Source organism: Helianthus annuus, chromosome 5 (assembly GCF_002127325.2).
Source record: "Helianthus annuus cultivar XRQ/B chromosome 5, HanXRQr2.0-SUNRISE, whole genome shotgun sequence".
In the NCBI taxonomy this organism is placed as follows: Eukaryota; Viridiplantae; Streptophyta; class Magnoliopsida; order Asterales; family Asteraceae; genus Helianthus; species Helianthus annuus.
The window spans coordinates 116,806,173-116,832,793 of record NC_035437.2 but is presented as its reverse complement, the minus strand read 5'-3'; the positions used below and the strand labels follow the sequence as shown (position 1 = coordinate 116,832,793).

At 36.1% G+C, this 26,621-nt stretch overlaps 2 protein-coding genes and 1 long non-coding RNA gene across 3 annotated transcripts; 2 read left to right on the top strand and 1 right to left on the bottom strand.

Annotated features, from left to right (window-relative positions):
- Positions 1 to 2,038: 2,038 nt before the first annotated feature.
- LOC110941102 lies at positions 2,039 to 2,568 on the bottom strand. The gene is made up of 3 exons (XR_002593818.2): positions 2,382 to 2,568; positions 2,223 to 2,277; positions 2,039 to 2,088 (listed from the first exon to the last, which is right to left on the bottom strand). It is a non-coding gene; the product is annotated as an uncharacterized LOC110941102 (long non-coding RNA).
- An 8,109-nt stretch (positions 2,569 to 10,677) lies between these two features.
- LOC110941101 (dihydrolipoyllysine-residue acetyltransferase component 1 of pyruvate dehydrogenase complex, mitochondrial) lies at positions 10,678 to 22,556 on the top strand. Its single transcript, XM_022182718.2, has 23 exons — positions 10,678 to 10,904; positions 12,448 to 12,498; positions 12,601 to 12,652; positions 12,729 to 12,762; positions 13,488 to 13,537; positions 13,630 to 13,674; positions 13,841 to 13,914; positions 16,211 to 16,280; positions 16,457 to 16,648; positions 16,744 to 16,788; positions 17,170 to 17,243; positions 17,724 to 17,793; positions 18,733 to 19,128; positions 19,803 to 19,863; positions 19,942 to 19,986; positions 20,064 to 20,147; positions 20,914 to 20,990; positions 21,068 to 21,130; positions 21,301 to 21,371; positions 21,468 to 21,528; positions 21,646 to 21,706; positions 21,803 to 21,883; positions 22,125 to 22,556. Exons 1-23 carry the CDS (start codon positions 10,807 to 10,809, stop codon positions 22,181 to 22,183), a joined length of 1,914 nt encoding a protein of 637 aa, XP_022038410.1. The 5' UTR covers positions 10,678 to 10,806; the 3' UTR covers positions 22,184 to 22,556.
- Positions 22,557 to 25,752: 3,196 nt separating this feature from the next.
- Positions 25,753 to 26,352, top strand: LOC110941099 (60S ribosomal protein L27). The gene has a single exon (XM_022182717.2). The coding sequence runs from the start codon at positions 25,829 to 25,831 to the stop codon at positions 26,234 to 26,236; it is 408 nt and encodes a 135-aa protein (XP_022038409.1). The 5' UTR covers positions 25,753 to 25,828; the 3' UTR covers positions 26,237 to 26,352.
- Positions 26,353 to 26,621: the final 269 nt, after the last annotated feature.

Genomic DNA, 26,621 nt, shown 5'->3' with positions numbered 1-26,621 from the left:
CCACCCAAAAACCTAAACCCCCACCCCCTCGGCAAAAAAAAAAAAATTTTTTTTTTTTTTTTTTAGGGTGGGTGATGTGTGTGTGTGTGTGGGGGGGGGGGGTTAGGTTTTTGGTGGTGGTGGATGTTTAAGGTTTTTTTTTTTTGTAGTGGGTTTTTTTTGTAGTGGGTTTTTTTAGGTTATTGGACACTTGTCACTCTGTAAATGCTTCTTACACTTCTTACAGTTAGGATCCTTTGTATTTGATCCTAATCCCATAAGTCTAATCCCCATTTCGTCAACATGCATCCTCGTTTGGACAGTCTACTCTCAAATGAACACATTCTAATTGAGCAAGCTACACTCATGAACCGAAAAGTTGCAAACTTTAGCATACCCGCAGGCCCATTCTCGGTTTTCCTCTATATATCCATTCTCTTATTTACATCTCTTAACGAACGCGTCACTGTCCGTTTAGCCCGAAAAATTACCGGTGACCCCAAAGGGCTCAGAAGTTTACAAAGAATTGGAATAGGTCTTGTCCTTTCTATTGTACATTGCCATATTAGCTCTAAATATGCCTTGAACACCCGAAAGAAGCCCTATTTTGATTGATACAAAATGTAACTATACACAAAGGGCACAATAACAATGTAAAACCCTTAAGTTTAAATTAATGAACTCCTGCAAATAATGTCATGTAAACTTTCTACTTGCCTTTTAATCACTCAAAACTATAAGGCCCATAACAAAGTCGCTATATAATGTCGCCTACAAATAAAATCACCTAAGCATAAAATCGCATGTAGAAATGACCGTGATCGCGTAAGTGATAACATTATTCTCCAATTCGACCCAACAGTTACCCAAATTGTTACGGGAATATGTAAAATAAAAAATTTTCTTAGTTGTAACCAAAATGGCTAATTATAAAAAAAGCACTTACACCAAAACTATTACGCAGCCTGTTGAGACGACTCATTTGCAAGCGGAATAAGATGGCTGACAACCAAAGGCGGACGAATAGCCCTAAATTTTCTAAACATTTCCACGAATTCCTGAAAAAGGGTTCCATATGTTAAGAATCATAGAACAAAGTATCAATGGTTATGAATTTAAATAACATTTACAGACCAGTTAGCACCATCTCTAAAAGAGGTTAAAAGGAAAAGGGTGTATACCAGTTAGCACGAGCAGAGACCTTGAGAGCCATCGGATTAATAAAAACAAAGTTAAAAGATTATGCTTCAAGTTCTTGAATCTGGTAAGGAGTATGCCGGTGATATTTCTGGCGTCTGCTGCGAGAACCGGAAGACGGTCCAGCAAGTATACCTTGTTCTTCACCAGATGCACCTTCAATTGCGAATCCGTTACATTCGCATCTAAGTCCCCAACAAAAATCGACGTCGTTCCAAACGACTGATTTCCACCAGGAGACTGAAAATCGATTGAGACTCTGGACCCCTAGGCTCCCTATTTCACGCAGCCTAGACGCTCCCCATAACCCACGTTCATTGAGATTGCGTCCTTAACCAAAGAAAGAGGACTCCCAATATCATCCTCTCCATCCGCGGCCACCACCACGTCCAAATCTTTGATCCAATCCGGCCTAAATTCAGCTTTGTTCCATACCAACTGTGAGTTCATCACAAACCCCGACCACTCTAACTTCCTCGGCAACACAACTGCCATATCACCAATATAATTCGCATTCTTTCCTTTATATACACCAGTATAACAAATTTGACCAAAAATACATTACCTATGAGATGGGTTTGTGGCACCAAACAGAAACATGGCCCTATTAGAGGCGCTTATTGCATCCCAATTAGAATCAACCAGCACACAATCCATGTTGATGACACCCAATTAATATTAAAATAATAAAGTAGAAAAATATTATGTAATATCAAAGCTGATAACCTCCAAGGAACCGAGGTTTATTGTTTTTCTCTTAATTTAAATCATTATACAAAACATCAACATAAGAAATCAGTTGATAATTAAAAAAAACCTGCATAATTTAGACTTCATCCCTATTTGCTTTGGGCATTGCGTCATAAACAGCATAACAAGAGTTGAAAATCGAAATCCAAACATCCCTAAATTCTGTGTTTCAAAACATTAAGAAATATTAATTCGTAAGTGTCAAAATCCAAATCCAAACGCCCTTGAATAGAAAAAAACAGAGACGACTACGGAACTATAATTGTTAAAACATAAAATTTACACCAAAACCATACCTCATTGAATCCCCGCACAAGATATCACTTCATCAATTATTAATATCTTCAGTACCTACAAACAATCATCAAATAAGAAACTAATAATCAAATATCCAACATCATTTGATCAGTAAGAAAATATAAAATGCTAAAAGATGAGCAAAGAAAAAGACTTACATCCAATCGTTCTCCTGTAATTTGTCTTTACAGGGTTGCAATTCGAGACCTGAAGAGGAAAAGCATCACCAAATCTCTTGAAATTTCTGAAAGCTGATGAAGGGATTAAGATTAGGGTTAGCGAATGAGAGTTGGAGGTGCTTTAAGAAACCTGAGTTCGGAGAAGACAAGGAAGAGCCGGAACCCTAGATCTGAACACCGTGAGTTATCTTCATGATAGGATGGTTTTGTTGGAGAGGAGAAGGGAACGATTGCTGGTGCAATTCAATACAATTGATTACCTTGGCGGTTCGTATACTCTCATCATGATGATTCACAAACTGTTTGATGATTCGTATACTCCAATTCATTCTGCAGCTGATTGATTATTGTACATATACTAATTGCTCGGACTCTTTGGCGACTGAGAATGAATTGGGGCCAAATTTGGGAGAAACAGGTGAAGATTATGGTAAGAACTTTTGTTGCTTCGTCTGCCGTCTTAAAAAGTGTAGGTGAAATTACATTTCTAGACATGGGAAATGCTTATATATAGTATATAGATAAAACACTGTTGGTGGGGAATAAAACACTATGAAAAGGAACAATATATTACATGATAAAAACACTATAGGAAGATATAACACTATCTGTTTACTGTAAGACACTATACAGAATAATACACTATTGATGAGGATAAAACACTAGTAAAAGGAACAGTATATTACATGATAAAACACTATAAGAAGATATAACACTATTTGTTTACTGTAAGACACTATACAGAATAAAACACTATTGATGGGGATAAAACACTATGAAAAGGAGATTAAATATACATGTACATAATATAACACTATTGACTGGGGAATATAACACTACAACAAGAACTTACCGTAAACAATTAAATGTATAGAACAAATCGAATTCGAATCACATCCCTAATATATCGCCTGATATTTTTGGCAGTTATCTTTGGAAATCAATTAATTGATAAGAATGGACAATTACTAATATACCCTTTTGAATTAATTAAGATAAGGGACACTTGTCATTCCCAAATTATTTCTCACACTTCTCACAAAAGTTGGACTTTTTACAGGATCCTCTACCTATACCTATATACACATATTATATTATATTAGATATATTAAATCATTTTAAATCTATTTTTGTTGTAACATTTGTGCTTGTAATCATTGTGAACAGTTCAATTATCAATAAAATAATGTTATTTGATCCCAATGTTTGTTTGGTTGTGTTTTTCATTTTTCATGTTTTGACTTTTGTTCAAATTCAAACTCTACATCGCTTTCTAGAGAATTATACGCAAACTGGTGCGTAAACGTACTTAGTTTAATGCGACAAATACTCCGGAACATCAACATATACTCAACATACCTTAAATAACCTTTACATAACTTAAAAATAAGTTTTGAAGGCTTTGGTATGGCAAAAACAAGTTAATTCGCTTACAGGGACTAAACTTGACAAACTGCGAAAGTATGCCAATTTGAACTGTAACGAACATTCCGGAACATGTCCATAAGTTAAACATACCATAAATATCCTTTACATAGCTTAGAAATAGGCTTTGAGGGGTTTGGTATGCTAAAATAAACTTTTGGATCATTCAGGGACTAAAAGTGTCAAAAAGTGCATAAGTTTGCACTTTCGCGCATAACTTACGTTCTGAATACATCCGGACATCCAAAAATTTATGTAAGCATCCTTATATTATGCCTTAGTGTTTGGCATGAGAAAAATCCATTCGTCGCGTCATTTGGATCGTCTTTCGCGCTTATGCGCATTCCGTCGTAATTAAGCGAACATCGCGATCGTACGGCCAAACGAACCGACATCCGGAATATTTTTGAGCATATTTCATGTCCCCTACACTTTAACTTCATCTTAGAGCCTTGAAATGAGGTTAACGGGGCTTATACGTGCCAAAAATGGGCCAAAATACATGTTTCTGAAGTGCAGGGACCAAAATTGTAAATTCTGATCTGGGAACCTTAGGCGGGGCGCGTAAGGATTTACCAAATCCTTACGCGGGGCGCGTGAGACTGTCAGACAGATTCAATGTATCTATTTAATGCAGTTGGCCTTTCGTTCGATCAAGAGGCAATGCCCTTTCACCTAATCAAGAGCCAAGGGGCAATTTCTGACTTACCACAAGAATTTGACAAGTGCACGCTCGAGATCGCGGCACGATATTCGATAAACGATCCTAACGGTTCCACTTTTCCTATAAATACCCCCCCTTTAGTGTAAAAATCACAACAATCTGATCAAAATGCTCTAAGTTGATGCCTTTGCTTCATACCTGAGCTATTTGATCTAGATTAGCACTCGGGGACCCTCCGTAAGTCTTCTTTCGCTCTTTTATTCGCTTTTCGAGTCCGAAAGTCAACGTTTTGTTGACTTTCTGCATTGACCAGCTTATGGTCAATGTGAAGTTCATGGAACTTCATAACGTGAGCGTGATCACGATGGTTATGGTCCATAGTGACCATACCTACTGATTACCCCGTTATCTAGGCTCAGTGACAAGTCGTAGTTTCGGCCAAAATGCGCATTCTTGCGTATTTTGTAACCAAACTACTCGTGAGCATCAAAGCCGTTTGTTTTGATGCCAAACCTGTTTTCTAAACTTAGTTAAGCATGTTCTAACGTGCTTAGCTCGTCACTTTTAGTGTAGTGCTTATATAGGGTCGTAAGGTAAGCGATCTAAACCATCGCTTATACTTTCGAACCCGACCCATTTGGTCGATCATTAGGATCCGACCAAACACATTAGGTGACCATAGCTATAACCTTCCGAGGTTATACCTTGTGGTCACGATGTTAGGCGTTCCAAACGCGTTCTACGCGAACGACGCGTTAGGGTAGCATAAGCTACCTAAACGGGTCGTGATGGACCGTAAGCACTTAGGATAAGTTTCATTTTAGTATGTAGGCTTTGTTAAACCATATTACACGAGTCTCCATACTCGTTTGGTTTTCGAACCCGCGTACTGTCCGATCCTTCCGATTTGGTCCGGTATATTAACATAAGCTACCTATTAGGTGCCGTTGATATTCCGTGATCTTTAGCATTATCTGGTTATTATACAAGGAACTCAAAGCAATCTCAGGTGAGTACATAGAACCCCATCTTTTACTGTTTTCTAAAACTGTTTTGGGGTGAAACACATGTGCCTATCTGTTACTTTCATGCTTTCCATGTTTTCACATCGTATATCTGCTATGCTCATTAGTACATTATAGTACACGATTTCATTACATTTTATGCTATGTATGCCCATTGTGTGCGTACTTAGTACATTGATTTACATAACATTTTTGCTGCATATGTTTACCCAGCATATGGGCACATCGATTTACATGAATATTTCTGTTGCATATGTTTACTCAGCATATGGACACATTGATTTACATAAATATTTCTGTTGCATATGTTTACTCAGCATATGGACACATTGATTTACATAAACATTTCTGTTGCATATGTTTACTCAGCATATGGACACATTGATTTACATTAACATTTCTGCTTCGTATGTTTACCTAGCATACTTAGTACAATTGTTTACATCACATGCCTTCATTTTGTTATGACATTTGGTTTGTTTAACATGGGACAATACATTCATTAACATTAGCTACGCCGTTCGTTAGTAGGTAGTGGTACCATAGGAATTGACAACTCCCATTCCTGAAGTCCTGGGTTTGATAGGACTGGAAGGAATGACCGAATTCGATATACATAACTTAGATAAACCTTTAATTTGTTTAAGGGTTTATCGCCGCAGTCTCAAGGCTTGGATGTATGCATAGTTTACAATACCGCATAAATGTTAATATCAATAGAGCATGCACTTTTCCACAGAACATAACGTTGATTTAAACCACGTTTTACTTCAACGACTTGTTTTGTGCATTTTACATATGGTTTAAGTTGATACATTTCGCTTACCATACATGATACATTTTGGGATACACATTACATGATTTACATTGAACATAAACACGTTGACATTGACATTCACATTTGGTGGTCTACATTACACATAAACATTTGACACGGTTTACACAATAACACTTGACATTTGGTTTATACATGAACAATTTACATGGTGGATTGGTTTGGGTAAATGATTTAAGTAACGTGGCGTATGTAATATGATACAAACATGGTGGATACGCCGCTGGTACTTCCTATATATAAATGTTTGTATAATATTACATATCGTGGCGTCATCTAAGTCATTTCAGTTTAGACACATTACATTTTACATAAATAACATATTCTTCACAAGACATTATTTTCACAAACAACTTATCTTATTCAACTCATTTTACTTGGTTATTCGTTTAACCTTGCACTTATCTATACATATCGTTTGATGTTATCGTTTTTCAAATGGTTTACAAAGCAAAACAAATTACAAGGTTCATGACTGACTGTTATTAAACATTTCTTTAAGCTCAAGTCATGAATCCCATTTTCACAAAAACTATGTATCTCACAGGCATTTTTATGCTGACGTACCTACTTTCACATGTGTTTTCAGGAGCTATTCCATAGGATGATGATCATGACACTAGGGCGGACCTGTGCCTTAGAGACTAAAAACGAAGCTAGACTAGTTTAATCATGTTATAAACTTTGTATTTTCCTGTTTTGAAACAATGGAACACTCTTGTCAATAAATAAAATGTAACTTTAATTTCCATGGTTGTATATTAATTCTGTCCACAACACTCCCCGGCGTTTCCGCCGCGGTTGCATGTTATACGCGGCCGGGGGTGTAACATTTGTTTTATTTGTTAAAATACTTTTTAAATGAATGGGTAAAAAGACATTAGAAGACCACTTTGCCCTTCATTAAAAGGGAGAAAAGGACAAAAAAAAAACTAGATGTTAACTGAAAAATCTAACCAAATTTTGCTTTTGGATGAAAATGAAAACAAAATTGAAACAACAGGGACACAGATTCAAAATGTTTGAGGTTTGGACAAAAGTGACAAAAGTGACCAAACCTCGGGGACCATGGCAGTTTACTCTATAATAAATTATAGAGTAAACTTCCGTTTTGCTCCCTGTGGTTTGGTCGTTCTAAAGGTTTTGCCGTAATCCTTTAAAAATAGCCACTTTACTCCAATAGTTTACTATGTTTTTTTTTCCATTTTGCTCCCTGGCATTAGCTCCATCTAAAACGTTTGTTAGCTGGAAGGGTATTTAGGTAACTTCAAGTATAAAACTAAGGTTTTTTTTTTAGTAAAATTACAAACAAAGATTATATTATATATACAATAATATATGTAATAAACCCTGTAATGTTTCTTCTCTCTTTACCCTCTTTCTTCTCTCTCTACACACTCTCTCTGCATTCTCCCTCTTCTCCACCACCACCAACCGTCACCACCACCATGCACTACCAACCGTCACCATATCACCACCACCGTGCACAGCCCCACCCTACCCACCTGTTTTGCTCAGATACAAACTGCGGTTCAAGCACCACCAACCTACCTTGCTCAGATCTAAACAAAATAAAATATAACAGCCCCACCACTGTGCACAGCCCCACCCTACCCACCTGTTTTGCTCAGATACAAACTGCGGTTCAAGCACCACCAACCTACCTTGCTCAGATCTAAACAAAATAAAATATAAAATTTCGATAACGATAATCAATTAATCACCACATTCCACATTCCACAAATTAAAAGCTCAAAATCGAACAACAACAACAAACAACCGAAAAAATCACGTATGAAAACGGAATCGAGTCCTTCTTGCATGTGAGCGGAGAGGCTAAGAAATAGACGCAATCGGTGAATCGCTTCTATAATTCTTCTTCGTCCATTGTAATGTTTTTAATAGACAAGAAGAGGATTAGACGAACGAATCGGTGAAATTTGTGAGAAATTTAGTTCGAATGAATGTGAATGATAAGATTCATCGACAAGGAGATTAGGAGATGATTGAGGAAGAAATGGATAAATTTATGTTAGGGTTAGGGTTTCACTGGATGTTTATGATGTAAAAAATAGGGGTTTCAGATTTTGAGTTTATGGCAGTACTGCCTGTGTGAACTCGTGAGAATGGGGATTTTCTTGACACTAACTTTGCATGACATCATTTTCATGGAATTAATGTCGGTTAGTGCTGGTGGTTGAGTTGTGGCGGCTGGATGGTGGTAATGGCCGGTTAGATGGGGGCGATGCAAGGTGGTGGTTAGATGGAGGCGGTGCAAGGTGGTCGTAGTAGGTGGCTATGGTGGTGTTTGTAGGAGATGGCTGTGGTGGCAGGGTAGAGGGGAGGGGTGGTAGTGATGGTCTGCACTCTGCAAGTTGTGGTAGAGAGAAGAGGCAAAGAGATGTGTTAACGTGTGTGTAAATACTTATGTTTTTTTTTCATTTTCAATAAAAGAATGGATTTTTAGAGTTGATAATAGAATAAAAATTAAGAGTAAATTACGTTTTGAGTCCCTATGTTTTAGTGGTTTTAACCACTTGAGTTCAAAATCAAAAAGTTTAACGCCATGAGTCTCTAGACACTTTTTTATAACGTTTTGAGTCTAATTTTGTTCATTTTATAACTGTTTAAGTCCAATTTTGTTAAAAAAAAATTGGACTCAAAAGTTACAATTAGACTCAAAAGGACTCAGATCGTTATAAAAAAAGTGTCCAGGGACTCAGGACCTTAAACATTTTGATTTTGGACTCAAATGGTTAAAACCACTAAAACACAAAGACTCAAAAAGTAATTTACTCCAAAATTAAATATTTATATATAAATTTACTTAAATACCCTTACTTTAACTAATAATTTTAACTTAGAGCTGTGGAGCAAACTGACGATAAAATCGAAATATCTGGGAATAAAATGACTATTTTTAAAAGATTAGGGCAAAACCGTTAAAACGACCAAATCATAGTGAGCAAAACGGTCGCTCTAAATTATATAAAACTAGGGTTAACACCCGCCCGTGTTGCGGCGCGGATACATCGTAAACATTAAATGAATTAGTCCAAACGTTATATGATGTATTAACCATATGAAAATACACATTTCGACGTATCCAGTTGAATTCAGTGTAACCTGTATAAGCATTGTGATTGGATCAAACGTAAAGTAAATGGAATTCATATCGAACAATCATAACGTATTATATGTGACCCAACTCATACATAGAAAACGTAAGGGGTATGAAGGAAAATATGCACATGTAGTCGAAAGGAATTAATTAGAGCTTTCGGAAAAAAAGGGGAGAAAAAGAAACCATAATTTGACTCCACTCGGTTTGAAAAAAACTTTACGAAACATACATAAAATAAACACGAAAACATATTATATTTGACCTGAATCATTTCCCAAAAAAGTTTACGTCGAAACGTAGAACAACTTGAATTTATACCAAAACGTACATAAAAATATGCACTTAAAAATTGTTTCTTTAAACGAAAACGTATTATATTTGACCTAACTCGTCTATAAAAAAAGTTTACGTCGGAATGTAGAACAAATCATATTTAAACATACTCGTACATAAATATGCACGTAAAAATAGTTTTTAAGTAAAGGAAATATAGGGGTAAACCGAAACAAAATATTGGTAAAAAAATTAATAGGTTAAAAACGTTCGTAAAACCATGCCAAGTAGCACCAATGCCACAACGACATCGACTCTCAACATCGTAAAAATAAAATAGATAAAATGGTAAAAATTAAACTGAACGAAAAGGAGACTACAATCGTTGAACCACGTACACCTGTTACAGTGTCTTGATGCGAAGAAATTAACTAGAAACGTAAAACGTACAAAATAATAATTTAGTCGATCTAGGACCCGCCCATTGCGGGGAAGTTTTCAAAAGGGAAAAAACGGACGCGTTGCGACGGGTCTGTCAAATATGAAAAAATAGAGCAAAAACGTTGAACTTCACATGCACGCTATGACATGTTAACTCGCAAAATTTAGAACGAAACGTAAAACGAAAAACTTGCGAAAGATAAAAGTATAGGGGACCTAATTTGTAAATAATAAAGTGTTGTGTTAAATTACAAAAGATGAAAAAGTTTGAGTTAAAAGTGAAAAGTTCAAATGGATTAAAATGTAAAAGAAAAAACTTTAAAGTTGAAAGTGAAAAATCAAGTTTTTTCAAATGGGTTAAAATGTAAAAGAAAAAACTTAAAGGTTGAAAGTAAAAAATCAATTTTTTTTTTGAAAGGCTCCCTAAGCATGGAGTACAAGTGATGATACACTGAAAAGGTGATAATTAATATATGAAATAATTAAAGAAGTCTACAATTGATTCCCGATGATCGAACCACCCACTCACAAAACTCAACGTTGAGGAATCAAAACCCCTTTGGTTGTTGAAAGACTGCAGCAGAAGCCGACGACGACGAATCACCGGTGAATGATCGATGGCTCTTTCACGTCTCCGTCATCATCCGGTCATTTCACGAGCTCCGTCACTACTTAGGGCTCGCCTCCTTTCTTCCTCCTCCAGATCCATTTCACGGTGATAATCCTATATTATATTATATTTTTTTCAATATTCGATCCGTTACTTTCGTTAATTTATGAATTTCAATCTGTTTTGTTACTTGATTATATCGATTAAGTTGTTGATAATGTGAGTTAGGATCCGAATGAGGTTGAACTAGCATCCGCTTTAAATTTATAAATAATTTGTGAATTCGAATCTGTTTTGTTAGCGATAAGGTTGTTGATAATGAGAGTTAGGATTCGAATGAGGTTGAACTAGCATCCGTTTTAAATCTATGAATAATTTGTGAATTCGAATCTGTTTTGTTAGTTGATTTTAGTGATTATTTATGATGTTGATAATGTGCATCATCATCATCATATTCAATAAATCCCACCAATAGCAAAGCTAAGGTAGGATCTGAGGAGGGTAACATGTAGACAGCCTTACCTCTACCCTGTAGGAATAGAGAGAGGCTGCATCCAGTGAGAACCCCGGCCCGATGGTAGTTTTGCATCAAACCTTGGACATAAGGCACATAACCTTCGGCAATTAAGACAAAGGCCAATTAGTGCATGTACTCCCTTGTCTTTCGGCTATCAACGCCACCACATGATGCATGATTAACCATCCCCCTCTTTTAACATCATTTTCACGAAATTAGTAAAATAACGTTAAAATTAGTGCACTTTCACTTTTGCCCCCCGAGCGTCCACACATATATACATTATATGCGCATACCGCAAGCGGGGCGTGATGTTGATAATGTGCGTTAGGGCTAAATGAGGCTGAATTAGCATCTGTGTTGTATGTTTAGTGAGAATCTAGTTATCTAGGGTTGTTGTGTAGGTGAACTTGTTTTATTTCGTTTTGAGAGCGATGAAGTGAAGAGTTAATAGTAGACTAGTGGAAGTGGATTTGTTCAATGTGTTTTATGCATCTATATGCTTGTGCAAGTTCTGTGTATCAGACTATCAGTTTTATTATTCGATCCGTTAGGTTTGATTTGCGCACATGTGCTAGTTTTTTCTGGAGTTTTTATCGATAATTTATGAGTTCGTATCTGTTTTGTTAGTTGTTTTTAGCGATTAAGTTGTTGATAATGTGAGTTAGGATTCGAATGATGCTGAACTAGCATCCGTGTTGTATGTTTAGTAAAAATCTTGTTATCTAGGGTTGTTGTATAGGCGAACTTGTTCAAATTCATTTAGACTGATGAAGTAAAGAATAATAGCAGAGACCAGTGGAATTGGATTTGAACATAGGGTCTGAATTTGCTCAATGTGTTTTATACTTGTATACTTCCGTATGCTTGTACGAATTTTGTTAATTAGTTTCATAAAGGAGTTATTTCCGTCGCGTCTGCTCTGTTGTTTGGTATTGCTGCTTGTGTAATTTCTAAAGTGTTACTTTGTACAGTGTTTCATGTAGTCTTTCTATCTTAGGTTATGGACTTGATATTACATTAGTTGAATATAAAATAAAATTACATGAATAAATCATTGATATTGTTGATGGTATTACTCATATTTGGGCACCCTCTGGTTATGTTACTTATAGAGGCAATTTTGTGCAGCAATTCCAAATTGCAGAGTTCTATTGTTGAAGATGGTGGCGCTTTGTTTAGGTATAGCCTTACTTGCTCTCATTACCTCTTTCAGCATACTACTATTGTACTATGCCAGTCATCCATTATATCTTTATAGTTTTCTGACAATGAGGTTTTCAGGCCCACACTTTTTTCTCCATTCAGTGGTATCCGAAACCAGTCTAAACTAAAGGTTAGTAATTAAAATTGAAATTTTATTTTTCCTTTGACACAATATCAATCTCTTGACGATGGTTATTTGCTTACAGTTGCCGAGTGATATTAGATGTTACTCATCTGCAGGTATGAATCTTTTTAGTTCAGATTCACCTTTCTTATTGTCTTTTTATCTATAAAATATTGGTGTGTATGTATTGAACTTTTCGTGCTGCAAATTGGGTGGCGGCGCAACTTGTTGCCCGACTACCTGCCATTGCTTTGTAATTGCCCTTTTTCGTGTGGAATGGTATTGTCTTTTTATGAAAAAAAAAAAAAAAAAAAATTGTGGTTATTTATTTATTTTTTAGAATAAAATGCCATTTCCGTCCCTGAGGTTTGGCCAGTTTTGCGACTTTCGTTCAAAGGTTTGTTTTTCCGCATCTGAATCCAAAAGGTTTAAAATCTTGCCATTTTCATCCGGATCGTTAACTCCATCCATTTTCCTTCGTTAAGTCAGGGGTATTTCAGTCTTTTTTGTTAGCTTAATGGGCAATTCGGTATATTTTAGGGGTATTCGATTTTTTTACATAAAGTGAAGACCGAATTGCCCTTTAAGTTAACAGAAATACCCCTAGCTTAATGGAGAAAAATGAATGGAGTTAACAAGCCGGATGAAAATGGTAAGATTTTAAACCTTTTGGATCCAGATGCGGAAAAAGAAACCTTTGGGCAAAAATCGCAAAACTGGCCAAACCTCAGGGACGAATATGGCATTTTACTCTATTTTTTATTATCAAGGAAACTGAATGCCAGTTGACAGTTGTTTCTTAAAGTTGGTTTAGCTAATCTTAATGGGCTTTAATATGCAGAACCTCCTGCACATATTGTTATTGGGATGCCGGCTCTGTCGCCTACAATGGTAAAAGATATCGCATGGATCTGATTTATATATATGTATTAATATATATTTATTTTCCTTCATATTGTGCATACTTTTGTGCTTTAATATAGACTCAAGGAAACATTGCAAAGTGGAGGAAGAAAGAAGGTGATAAGGTCAGTTATTTCAGAGTCGTCCCTGTCATAAGAGACTTTTTCATATGTTTTAAATTCCAGCTACACATTGCAAATACAAGTTATTGCATTGAAATTTAGAAAACCATTATTTGGCAATGACGGTTGATTATATGTATTTGATTGTTTGTTTGTGTTGATCTAATAGATAGAAGTGGGTGATATCATATGTGAAATCGAGACAGATAAAGCTACTCTTGAATTTGAAAGTCTTGAAGAAGGGTAACTCTATATTCCTTAATTTAGATAGAGTAAATTACAAGTTTTGTCCTTTATGTTAATACCCTTTTTCAGGCGGTGTCTTTTGGCGCGAAAGTTGACAAATTTTGTACTTAACCTCTCAAAATCCTGCACGTTATGTCCTTTAGCCCTAACCCAGTTAGATTTTTTCGTTAAATATGATCATGTGCTTTGCGCATGAGGGCATTCCTGTCATTTCATCATTCCGGGGGTTATTATGTAAATAATACATGGACTATTATGTAAAAGTAAAAAACATATTTAATTACAATCTGCACTCTCTCTCTCTTTAACTTTCTCTCTCTCTAACATAAGCTCTCCACACTCTCTCTCTAAAAAACCACTGCCCTCACTCACTCTCTCTCTCTTTAAAAACCTCTGCACGTTGGTGGGTGGTGGATTGTGGTGGGGTGCAATGGTGATGGTGGGTTAGCGGTGGTGGGAGGTGTATGGTGGTGGGTTTTGGATGGTGAAGGTGGATGTGGATGTGGTGGTGGGTTGTGGATGGTGAAGGTGGATGTGATGGTGGGTTGTGGATGGTGAAGGTGGGTTTGCGGTGGTGTTAGGGGCGGTTGTAGGTCGTGGTGGCCGGAGTGATGGTGGGTTATGGATGGTGACCGATGATGTTATGATTGAAGGTAAATATTTTTTTTTTGAATTTGGGCTTGAACAATTTGTGCCGATGTTGATTCATTTTAAAATGTTGGAATTACTGACTGATTTTACAGTGATATTCATTTTAAAATGTTGGTTTTTTGGGGTTTTGAGGATTATTAGTATTGGGGGTTTTAGGTTGGTGAGTTGATTTGGAGATGGTGGTGGAAGATGATGGTTGTAGATGATGAAGGGTGGTAGTGGTGGCGGTGAAGGGTGTTGGTGATAGGTGGTTGTTGATTTTAGAATATATATATATATATATATATATATATATATATATATATATATATGTATATATAAAATTAGGCTTAACGTACGTTGTGAATTTATAACATGCGGATTTTGGGTATACAACATGCGGTTTTTTGGATGGGAGGTAAATTCGCATGTACATGAAAAAACACAAAATTCTGCATGTTGAAGAAAATAGACGCATGTTGAAAAAAAAACATGTCGCATGTTGGAAAAAAACAAATCGCATGTTGATTAAAAAAATCACATGTTATGAAAAAAAATTTGCATGTTATATATTCACAGCGTACATTGTTAATAAATAACATGTGGATTTTTTTTCATAACCTGCGGTTTTTTTAATGTACACTGCGTACGCTGTGAATATATAACATGCGGATTTTTTTTCATAACCTGTGGTTTTTTTAAATCAACATGCGATTTGTGTTTTTTTTTTCCAACATGCGACCTATTTCTTCTTTTTCAACATGCGTCAATTTTTTTAACATCCGGAATTTTGTGTTTTTTCATGTACATGCGAATTTACCTCTCATCCAAAAAACCGCATGTTGTATACCCATAATCCGCTTGTTATAAATTCACAGCGGTACGTTAAGCTTAATTGTACAATTCACTTTCACTATATATATGTATAGTTATAAAAATAGTATTCAATTATTTTGTTTTTTTTTAAATGATATTAATTAAATGGGTAAAAAGACTAAAATACCCTTGGGTGATCATACTTAACCAAAAACATTTAACTGGGTTAGGCTCAAAGGACATACTGTGCAAGACTTTGACACATTAAGTACATAACTTGTCATGTTTTGCGCCAAAGGACACCGCGTGCAAAATGGAATATAGATAAAGGACAAAACTTGTAATTTACTCATTTAGATATACTCTAAAATATAGAATTGCTATGTACTATAGTTACACGTTGATGGTTCTCCAGATCATTATAAGATGAGCTTAATGGTATAGTTTGTTCATCTTATTCTAAAAAAGTTAAAATACCAATTTGCCTCTTCATTTACCCTGTTGTAGCCATTGCTCTTTTTTGTACATCAGTAAAAAGATGTTTCCGTGTACAGTTTGGTTCGTTTGTACGTGGTAAAGGTTACATATTTATATAAAAATTTTACAGTTTTTCTCATTAATTTGAAACTTTAATTGATAAAATTAGTATTATAACAGCTGGTTTGTATATACAAAATGATCAAAACGAAACAGAGTCATATTTTAATGAGTGAGATATATTAAAAAAGTTACAATGACTAAAGCTGGACACATGAGAAAAATATGTTGGTATTATATACAGAAAAAAACCTATGGTTTTGTTATGTAATGTTTGATGAAATGATGTCACATGGGCCACCCTATGCAGTTTTTTGGCAAAGATATTGGTTCCAGACGGTGCAAAGGATGTGCCAGTTGGACAGCCTATTGCAGTTACGGTAAGGTTTTTTTGTATTACTATTTTGATTATTTTTTTCATTTCCAGAAAAAATATATTACCTGCATCACATACATATCTGTCTTTAATTTTTAAGGGTTATAAGCTAATATATGCTGTATTAATCACTGCATGAACATTATTTGTTCATATAATTGATGTGTCCTTGTTTACTAGGTCGAAGACTTGGATGATATACAAAATATCCATGAAAGTGTTCTTGGTGGGTCAGAGGTCAAAGAAACAAAGTCAACCCAAGCTGATGTAAAAACTGAAGACACGGTCCAACAGTCAGGTTCAGAGAAACTTGATGCATCTAAACTTCCTCCACATATCTTTATCGAAATGCCAGCATTATCACCGACTATGGTACGTTAACTAAACTAGACATCTAGAGTTCAGCTGATGTCAACGATCTCATTTCTGTTGCTAAGTCCGACATTGTATTCTTATCAAATCTGCAGGACCAAGGGAATATTGCGAAGTGGAGGAAAAAGGAAGGTGATAAGGTTAGTAGTCCTATTTAATGAAACTAGTGGGTCAACGGGTTCGAAACGTAGATAAAAATAAGCAAAGTTGTTTGATGTTTTAGTTAAGGACCTAAACATGTCATTATTAAAGTTGAGGGGCTAAAGTAGTTTTAGTTAAGGGGCTAAAGTAGTTTTAGCTAAGGGGCTAAACATGTCATTACTGAAGTTGAGGGATTAAACATGTCATTATTAAAGTTGAGGGGCTAAAGTTTGTTAATGCCAAAGTTGAGGGGCCAAAGTTGGTTGATGGGACAAAATAGCATATTTATAGTATATATAATTTCTTTACATTGGCATTGAGGTTTGAACTCAAGTTACAACTTACAAGTCTAAATCTTTTTTTTTTGCTCCGTCTGATAGATTGAGGTTGGAGATATTATATGCGAGATAGAGACTGATAAAGCTACCCTTGAGTTTGAATGTCTTGAAGAAGGGTAAAAATTCCTTTTTAGTGATTTAATGCTAAATTTATTATTTTTATTTTTTTGTTAATCTTCTCTTTGGTGTAGTTTATACCATCTTAGTGGTGACAGTTGAACTACCTACATATGAGTGGGTCAATTCTGGTTGTTGTATCTCTAATGGGTCAAAGTTGTGCACAGGGTATTTTTAACATACAAGTTACAACCCTCTAAATTACTTTATGCAAAATATCGTTTTTGCAATCATTTGTAACATGCTAATTATCTACATAAAAAGTTAAAACGGTTGACAAAATTGGGTCAACAACCTGACCCATTTTGAAGGGAACAAAAATTACCAGTTTTGACCCGTTACTAAAATCTGCTGACCCACCCATTTCGTCATCTCTACACCATATGGTGACCGTTTACAACCAACTCTTTATCACATTATCAGTGTTTAAGTTGGGGTACCTATTACTGCTTAAAGGCTTAACGAAACACTAACCGCAGGTACCTTGCAAAGATACTGGCACCTGAGGGTTCAAAAGACGTTGCAGTTGGACAACCCATTGCAATAACAGTAAGTATCTGCTATTACGGAAGTGTAATATACTAGTTATCTCATAATGAACAATTGTGCCTTTTTGGGATGGTTTAGGCGTTTGAATACGTATTCGTCATTCAATCTGTTTCCATTTTAACCAATTCTTGAAGTTTTATACATTTTGACCTGTTAGAGACTAAGTATAACTCAAATTTGCCTATTTTCCCTTAACTAGTGGGTTACCACCCGCGCTCCACAGCGGGTTCGAAACGTAGATAAAAATAAGCAAATCACAAGAGTTAAAGTTGTTTGATGTTTTAGCTAAGGGGCTAAACATGTCATTATTAATATTGAGGGGCTAAAATTGTTTTAGTTAAGGGGCTAAACATGTCGTTATTAAAGTTGAGGGGCTAAAGTTGTTTATTATTAAAGTTGAGGGGCTAAAGTTGTTTTAGTTGAGGGGCTAAACATGTCATTATTAAAGTTGATGGGCTAAAGTTGTTTTTATTAAAGATGAGGGGCTAAAGTTGTTTATTATTAAAGTTGAGGGGCTAAAGTTGTTTGAGGCAGTTAAGGGGCTAAAGTTGTTTTAGTTGAGGGGCTAAAGTTGTTTTAGTAGAGGGGCTAAACATGTCATTATTAAAGTTGAGGGGCTAAAGTTGTTTATTATTAAAGTTGGCGGGCTAAAGTTGTGTGATGCAGTTAAGGGGCTAAACATGTCATTATTAAAGTTGAGGGGTTAAACATGTCATTACTAAAGTTGAGGGGCTAAAGTTGTTTTAGATAAGTGGCTAAACATGTCATTATTAAAGTTGAGGGGCTAAAGTTGGTTAATGTCAAAGTTGAGGGGCCAAAGTTGGTTGATGGGACAAAATAGCATACATATAGTATATATAATTTGGTCAAAATTGCGACCTGTATCAAAATGTAACATTTATTAAGAACACATTAGAACTAATGTTACTATTTTGCAAGGTTGAGGATCCAGCCGATGTTGAGGCGGTAAAGTCACACGTTAGCGGCAATTTAGCTGCTAAAGAGGCAAAGCCAGCTCAGCATGCTACCCATGACAAAGTAGTGAATGGAGAAAAGTCATCCTTTTCTAGAATAAGTCCATCTGCAAAGTTACTAATTGCACAACATAAATTAGATGCTTCATCAATAAACGCTTCTGGTCCACGTGGCACTCTTTTGAAATCTGATGTTTTAAATGCAATTAAGTCTGGCACAGCCGCAGTCAAAAGTTCAGCATCTGAAGTTACTACATCTCCGGCAAAAAGTCAACCTCAGACACATACGTCTTTATCGGCATCATCTGAGATTCAGCAGTTGGATTCATATGTGGATATCCCAAATAGTCAAATCCGTAAGGTATATCTTCTTTGCATTTTACAAATTAAATTTTTAGAAATTACATTTTATAATTGTTCAATTCACCTGTAAAAATGTTTAAATATAATGTAGGCCAGTGGTTCCTTAAGGCAAAATGGGTGGCTCGGGTTGGGTTGAGCCTGTACAATTACAGAAAAGCAGTTTCAAATATGGTTAAAAGGAATTTATAAAAATTAATAATTTGAACTTTCTAATAAAATTATGAGTAAGGTACACGGATGGTCCCTGTGATTTGCAGTTTGTAACGCATTTAGTCCCCAGCTTTTTCTAAAAGTACATGGATGGTGCCTATGGCTTGCACTTTCTAATGCATTTAGTCCCTAACTTGGACATGCTAAAACCTTTAGATTTGTTGGCTGGGGACTAAATGCGTTACAAAGTGCAAATCACAGGGACCATCCGTGTACTTTCGGAAAGCTAGGGACCAAATCCAAAATTTTGGTAAACCACAGGGACCATCCGTGTACCTTACCCTAAAAATTATTTTTGGAGGTTTTATGCATTGAAATAATAGTAACTGGGTCAAAGTTTTACCTAATGTATGTTGTATCAAGTAGTAACAACTATTCATGGAAATAAGTTTGGATTGATTATTTGAAATAAGATAATCTTGATTGATACTTCGTGTTGTAAGCTTTGAACTTGCTTTGCAGGTGATTGCAAGAAGGTTGCTAGAGTCAAAACAGAACATACCTCATTTATATTTAACCACAGGTCTCAAGAGCTTCTAAACTGTAATTTTTTTAAAACAGCAATTAATCTGTGATTAATTTCTTTAATTGGTTTTGACAGATGTTATACTGGATCCTCTTCTGTCTTTTAGAAAGGAGCTTAAAGGTATGTTATATATCTCTTCTTTTGTAGATTTACTTTTTCTAGCAGCTCAATAAAGCATTATTTTTCTTCATGCGCAGATAAATTTGGCGTCAAAGTGTCGGTAAATGACATTGTTATAAAAACCGTGGCAATTGCTTTGAGAAATGTTCCAAAAGCTAATGGTAAGGTTCTTCGATAGCTTGCATGTGTAAACAGGCGGGTTGAGGTCACTGGTTTGGATCAGATAATAGTAGTTTGATGTGTCAAAATGGACCCCACAAACATTCTTTTTGCCCATTTTGTACCTTTTTTATAATTAATGATAAAAAGCTTGAATAAAATGAGGTAGGATGTTGTGTGCATTAAAAATATACTTTGGAAGACTTTCAACCCGTTTGACCCTTTATCTTGTAAACTGAATTACTTCATATGAAAGGGATTTCTTTAATTTATCGTAACTAGTGGGTTACCACCCGCACTCCGCAACGGGTTCGAAACGTAGATAAAAATAAGCAAATCATGAGAGTTAAAGCTGTTTGATGTTTTAGTTAAGGGGCTAAACATGCCATTATTATAGGTTAGGGTTTTAAGTTGTTTTAATTAAGGGGCTAAACATGTAATTAGTAAAGTAGAGGGGCTAAACATGTCATTATTAAAGTCAAGGGGCTAAAGTTGTTTATTATTAAAGTCGAGGGGCTAAAGTTGTTTATTATTAAAGTTGAGGGGCTAATGTTGTTTATTATTAAATTTGAGGGGCTAAAGATGTTTAGTTAAGAGGCTAAACATGTCATTCTCAAACTTGAGGGGCTAAAGTTGGTTAATGGCAAAGTCGAGGGGCCAAAGTTGGTTAATGTGACAAAATAGCATATGTAATACCAATCCTTTACTACTTTTTATCTCATATCTAAGCGCTGATTGTTGACTATGAATTATGAAAATACATGACAGCTTTCTGGGATGACAATAAAGGAGAAATTGTATTATGTGATTCTGTTGATATATCAATTGCAGTCGCTACCGAGAAGGTAGTAATTTCTCTACATGTTCTTTTCTCAGTGATGCTAGGGTTATATCTTAATATTTTTTTTTTTCCAAATTATAGGGATTGATGACTCCTATCGTGAAAAATGCTGATCAAAAATCTATATCCTCAATTTCCCAAGAGGTACAATTCGTGCTTAAATATGTTTTTAGTTTGATACTATTCATTTCTAATTGATTTGGCACACATAGCTTTTGGAAACTATAACTATTCGTCTATTTGTCAAATATATAAAATGGTATATATTGCTTCACATTTTTATTAAGTCTCACTCATAAGTCAATTATCTGAAGATCAAGGAACTTGCTGAAAAGGCCCGAGCGGGGAAGCTTACACCAAACGAGTTCCAAGGTGGCACTTTTAGGTGCGTTCCATTGTTTTCGTTTTTTATGTATCATTCGGGTTTTGTTTTTATTAACTTTGGCCTCAGTTTACATTTCTATGTTCCGTTCTTTCGCAGTATATCGAATTTGGGTATGTTTCCAGTGGATCAATTTTGTGCAATTATAAATCCACCTCAGGTTATCTCTCTTTCTCAGTCACAAATGAAAATATCTTTTAAGATTATTAGATTAGATTAACCATCGTAAGTTATATCTGTTAATCAGAAATCATGATAAGTTGTTTTATAAATGTAGTCTGGAATTCTTGCTGTTGGTAGGGGCAACACGGTGGTTGAACCCGTGATTGATGAAGATGGTAAACCATCTATAACTTTTTCTATATGCTATTTCAGTAAATGCTTTTTATAACTGACGATTTATTAAACTTATATTGACCATTTTACCCCACCAGGAATTGAAAAACCCGCTGCTGTTACAAAAATGAATGTAACGTTATCTGCTGATCATCGTGTTTTTGATGGAGAAGTTGCAGGTATGTGATCTGCATTGAGTATATGTATAGATGGCAATTTCAGCCCTTTTACTTAAAATTGGTCAATTTTTGGAGTCGTTTAAAGTTTACTGTTAATGGGAGGTGATTTGCACACAATATTGACCATTTTACCCTCATGCCTCAACTACTTTGACGTCTTTTCATGTGTCATAAGGGTAAATTTGTAAAGTATTATTTATAAGACCACATATGATGAATGGCTAAATAATATATTTGGCAGGCGCTTTCCTTGGAGCTTTAAAATCAAACTTCAGTGATATACGGAGACTACTGATCTAGCAAAACCAGGCATCACGAGTGAAATGCAACTGGAATTTCCAAGCTGCACGTGAATGTCTCGTGACACTCGCCGCAGCTTATTTGCAGTCCGTACAATTTATTTATACTCCTGATTTCATTGCTAGAGTTCTGCCTGTTTTTATCGGCCCATCTTTTTTTCTTTAAGAGAAAACATTCAGTCTGCATTGCCAAATGACTGAGAATAATGAGGCCCATTGTTAAGTTTTGACCAGTTTTTATGGTAGGTACAGATTCTTGCATCTTTGTAAAAAGAAACAATGTACGAGAAGAAAACCAACAATTTGGGAAGGATTGCTTGGCCCTTTGTAATAAACTACCTCAATGGTTTAAAATATTTAACTTTTAAATGCAAGTTATAAGGGACACGAAGGATATGGATTAGGGTGAGCTCGGTACTAATCGGTACCGAAAATCCCTAAAAACGGGTACTAGTACCGAAAATACCCAATATCGAAACGGTACTGAAAATGTCAAAAGTTGGTACCAAATCGGTACCGAAAATATACCATTTGCTCATTCCTAATATGGATGTCATAAATTTAAAATTAATATATTTGATACTGTGATTTTTTATTGGATAAACATGATTTTAAAAATTATATTGAGTTTTGAGCTGATAGAAAAACATCTTTATATAAAAACTAGTTAATGCCTCGCCCGTGTTGCGGGGCGCTACGTCAAATATTTCTTTACCAGGCGCTAAACTGAATATATCTTAGTTTCATAACATGTACCCCTGTATTTCGTTTACTTGTACATGTTGCTTACAACATGATCTCAAAAAAAAGATACACCGAGTCAACCAATTAAACCAAAACACTACTATAGTTTTGCTAAAAAAAACTAAAACGATGACAAGCATGTAATTTTGAGCTGGGGGCAAAACAATAATTTGTCCGGATCAATGAGCGAGTTGGCACAAATAAAAACTATATTGAGTCAACCAAGTAAAATACAACACAACCATAGTTTTACCAAAAAACCGATGGCAAGATTGCAATTTTTAACTAGGGGCAAAATCGTAAGTTTGAAATGGGGGCAAAATCTTATTTTGAACTGAAGGCAAAATTGTTTTTATTAGCTGGGGCAAAACCATAATTTTATTTTGAACTGGGGCAAAACCGTAATTTTTAACTGAGGGCAAAATCGTAATTTTGAGCCGTGGGCAAAACCAAAATTTAATTTTGAATCGGGGCGGAATCATAATTTTATACTGGGGATAAAATCGTAATTTGGTAGGACCAATGGGAAAGTGCCAGCCTAACAGTATTCCCCTCTATTAGTTTTGTATAGATATAAAATGCCTAGTGGTGGGTTTGTTTATTTTATGTTAGACCATTCGTAGTGGTCATGCAAGTGAAAAAATGTTGTCATCTTAGACCCTCAACTATGGGTTCAAACCCCTTTCATTCCAAATCACTCTAACGTTATTAATTACATGTCATCGACACATCACCTCCCCACTTTCCTGCACTTTCTTTCACTATCACCTATTATGGTTTCACGTCCCTTTCACTTCACATTACCCACCCCAATCATTTTTTAATCATTACCTATTTATTTATTTCTTATTTTTTGAGAAACTATTTTACAAATTATAATAATAAATAAATATAACAGTAATATTTAAAAAAAAAACAAAAAAGTGGAATCAAAATAAAAACATCTAAAATGTAAATATAATAATAACAATGAAAATTCAGAGTTTGAAATGTAAATTACACAACTCAAGGTTTTAAGTGTAATTTTAACAAATATTAGCCTCCTCCTTCTTCTTTTTCTTCAAGTAAAAGGGTTATTTGATTTTATCACCCTTAACTATTGGCTATTGGTCTTTACCCAAAAAACTATTGGCTATTGGTTGATGTCATTCCTATCTATCACTTCGACGCCCGCCACCCCCAACTTAACACTTAGTGTCTTCTCTCCATCCACGTCGTTCCACCACTCACGCCACACCCACCCCCACCTCGCCCCCTGCCACATCTTGTATGGCGAGTGTGCCCCGCCCCTACCACGCCAAGCCCCATGCCACGTGGCAGGAGTGTTGGCCCATAGTGGAGGGTCTTAGCCTGCGACAAACGTAGACAAAAAAGGCACTTATACTTGCCTGTTAAAGGGTATAGTGCTCAAGTGAGTGTGAATAGGTTTTCCGTTACTTAATTTTTACTTGAAACATAATTATTAATTATTTCGTTGGCTAGTTGCATCAAATCCCACGCCTAACATGCACATTAGGCCATAGGGTATGGGGTTTGGGTTGGGGAAAAACGCCCAAGTCACCACCCCGGGGGCTTGGGTTGGGGCTTAGGTTTGGGGCGTGGCCCCTTTGGCGTGGGTTTGAAGCCGGGCGTGGGGCGGGCTAGCAAGGTGACATGGCGGGCTCTCAATGGTCATGTGTCAACCCAAGCCCCCAACCCAAGCCCCACCATACCCCATGGGCGTGAGTTTTTTTTTCCATTCCACGTGTCAACCAATGCTCAACCCAAGCCCCACCATACCCCACGGTCTTATAATCAATTTTCTCGTGGTAACACTCACGCCCAACTTGGCACAGTGTGACACGCCCATTGTGTCCATGTGGAGCACCCTATATCCACTTTCTCTTTTGCAATGCACAATCTTAGTATCTAAAATGATTTTACACTGATTTAAACTGGTTGACTTAAGAGTTCTAATTTTTGCACCGTCATTATGAAAGAGGCATACTAATTTTGAGTTTGTGGCGAAGGGTTTAGTAAATCAACACGCAAGTATGATTCATTAATTTAAATGCTTACTAGTTACTATGATAATTTCACTTTAGGTTTAAGACATTCGAAGATACTTCGGGCTAATGCTCTAATTAGAGCATTAAAAAAGACCTTTCTCTAACACAAAACAACTAGTAACTCCATCTTATTATTAGAATAAGCTATTAGATAAATAAAAATTACAAGTTGCCACCAAACCATAGCAGTCTATACACAATGGATATTGGGTTAAATAACCCAAATTTTTACCAATTGGCCGATAGCACTCCCAACTTTCAATATGTAGTATATCACTTCGAACTTTCAACTTATTGGCCGATATCACTCTAAAACTAACCCATTTTGCTAGCATCAGCTGCCACATCACCAAACTAGTGTCACGTCATCAAAAAAGCCAAGTTAGATGCCACGTTAGCAGCACCTCAGCTGCCACATCATCAAAAAATTTCACGTCAGATGCCACGTCGACACACAAGTGCCACTTTAACGGAAAAACTAACTGGGCTAGGGTTCAGTTAGTTTGAGAGCGCTATCGGCCAATAAGTTGAAAGTTGAAAATGGTGTGTTACATATCAAAAGTTAAGAGTGTTATCAGCCAATTGATAAAAGTTTAAGTTATTTAATTCGATATCCTAATTAAAAAACCCTAAGATACAATATGTTAAAAAGATCAGGAGGTAATACAATCGTATAACATTCAAACTACTTCTAAAGCCCAGCCCATAAAAACCTAATGGCAGTTACGTAATTCCAGCAAAGCCCAGGGCCAGGCCAGTAAAAACGAACTTATATAAATCATCACATTCCATCAAACCCTAGAAACCCTAGCAACAATCCACCAGTGTGCAACAGGTAAGCTGCGGCGGCGAAAATGGTGAAGTTTCTAAAACCTAACAAGGCAGTAGTCGTCTTGAACGGCCGTTTCGCCGGCCGGAAAGCGGTGATCGTCCGGCAATTCGACGACGGAACTCGCGACCGTCCGTACGGCCACTGTCTGGTTGCCGGAATCTCAAAATATCCCAAAAAAGTGATCCGAAAGGACTCTGCGAAGAAGACGGCGAAGAAGTCTCGAGTGAAGGCGTTCATCAAGCTCGTGAACTACAATCATATTATGCCGACGAGGTACACTCTTGATGTAGATCTGAAAGATGTTGTTACGGCTGATGTGCTTACGTCACGTGATAAGAAGGTGACTGCGTGTAAGGAGACCAAGGCTAGGTTTGAAGAGCGGTTTAAGACCGGGAAGAACAGGTGGTTTTTCTCCAAGCTCAGGTTTTAAAGAAGCGGTTATAAGGTGTTTGTTTCTGTTTTGTTATTGGTATTGTTAGACTTATTTTGATTTAATGCATTTTGAACTTGAAATTTTCAGTATTGGATTCATGTGGTTGATCTTTTTTTGCTGCATCCGTTTTTAGTGTGCAATCACGCATGATATAACTTGATAGTTTTAGCATTAAAGACATCATTGTGCTACTCTTACAAAGCACATTAACAATTAAGAACTTAAACACTAGTAGACAGTGGCGAAGCTTGAGATTTCCGATCGGGGGTCGAAAACGTATATACCCAAAATTTTCTATAAAACGGGGGGTCGTAAATGTATATACCAACAAATTTCTATATGAAAACTACATACTCTCCACTATTGAGCGAAAAGTTCGGTG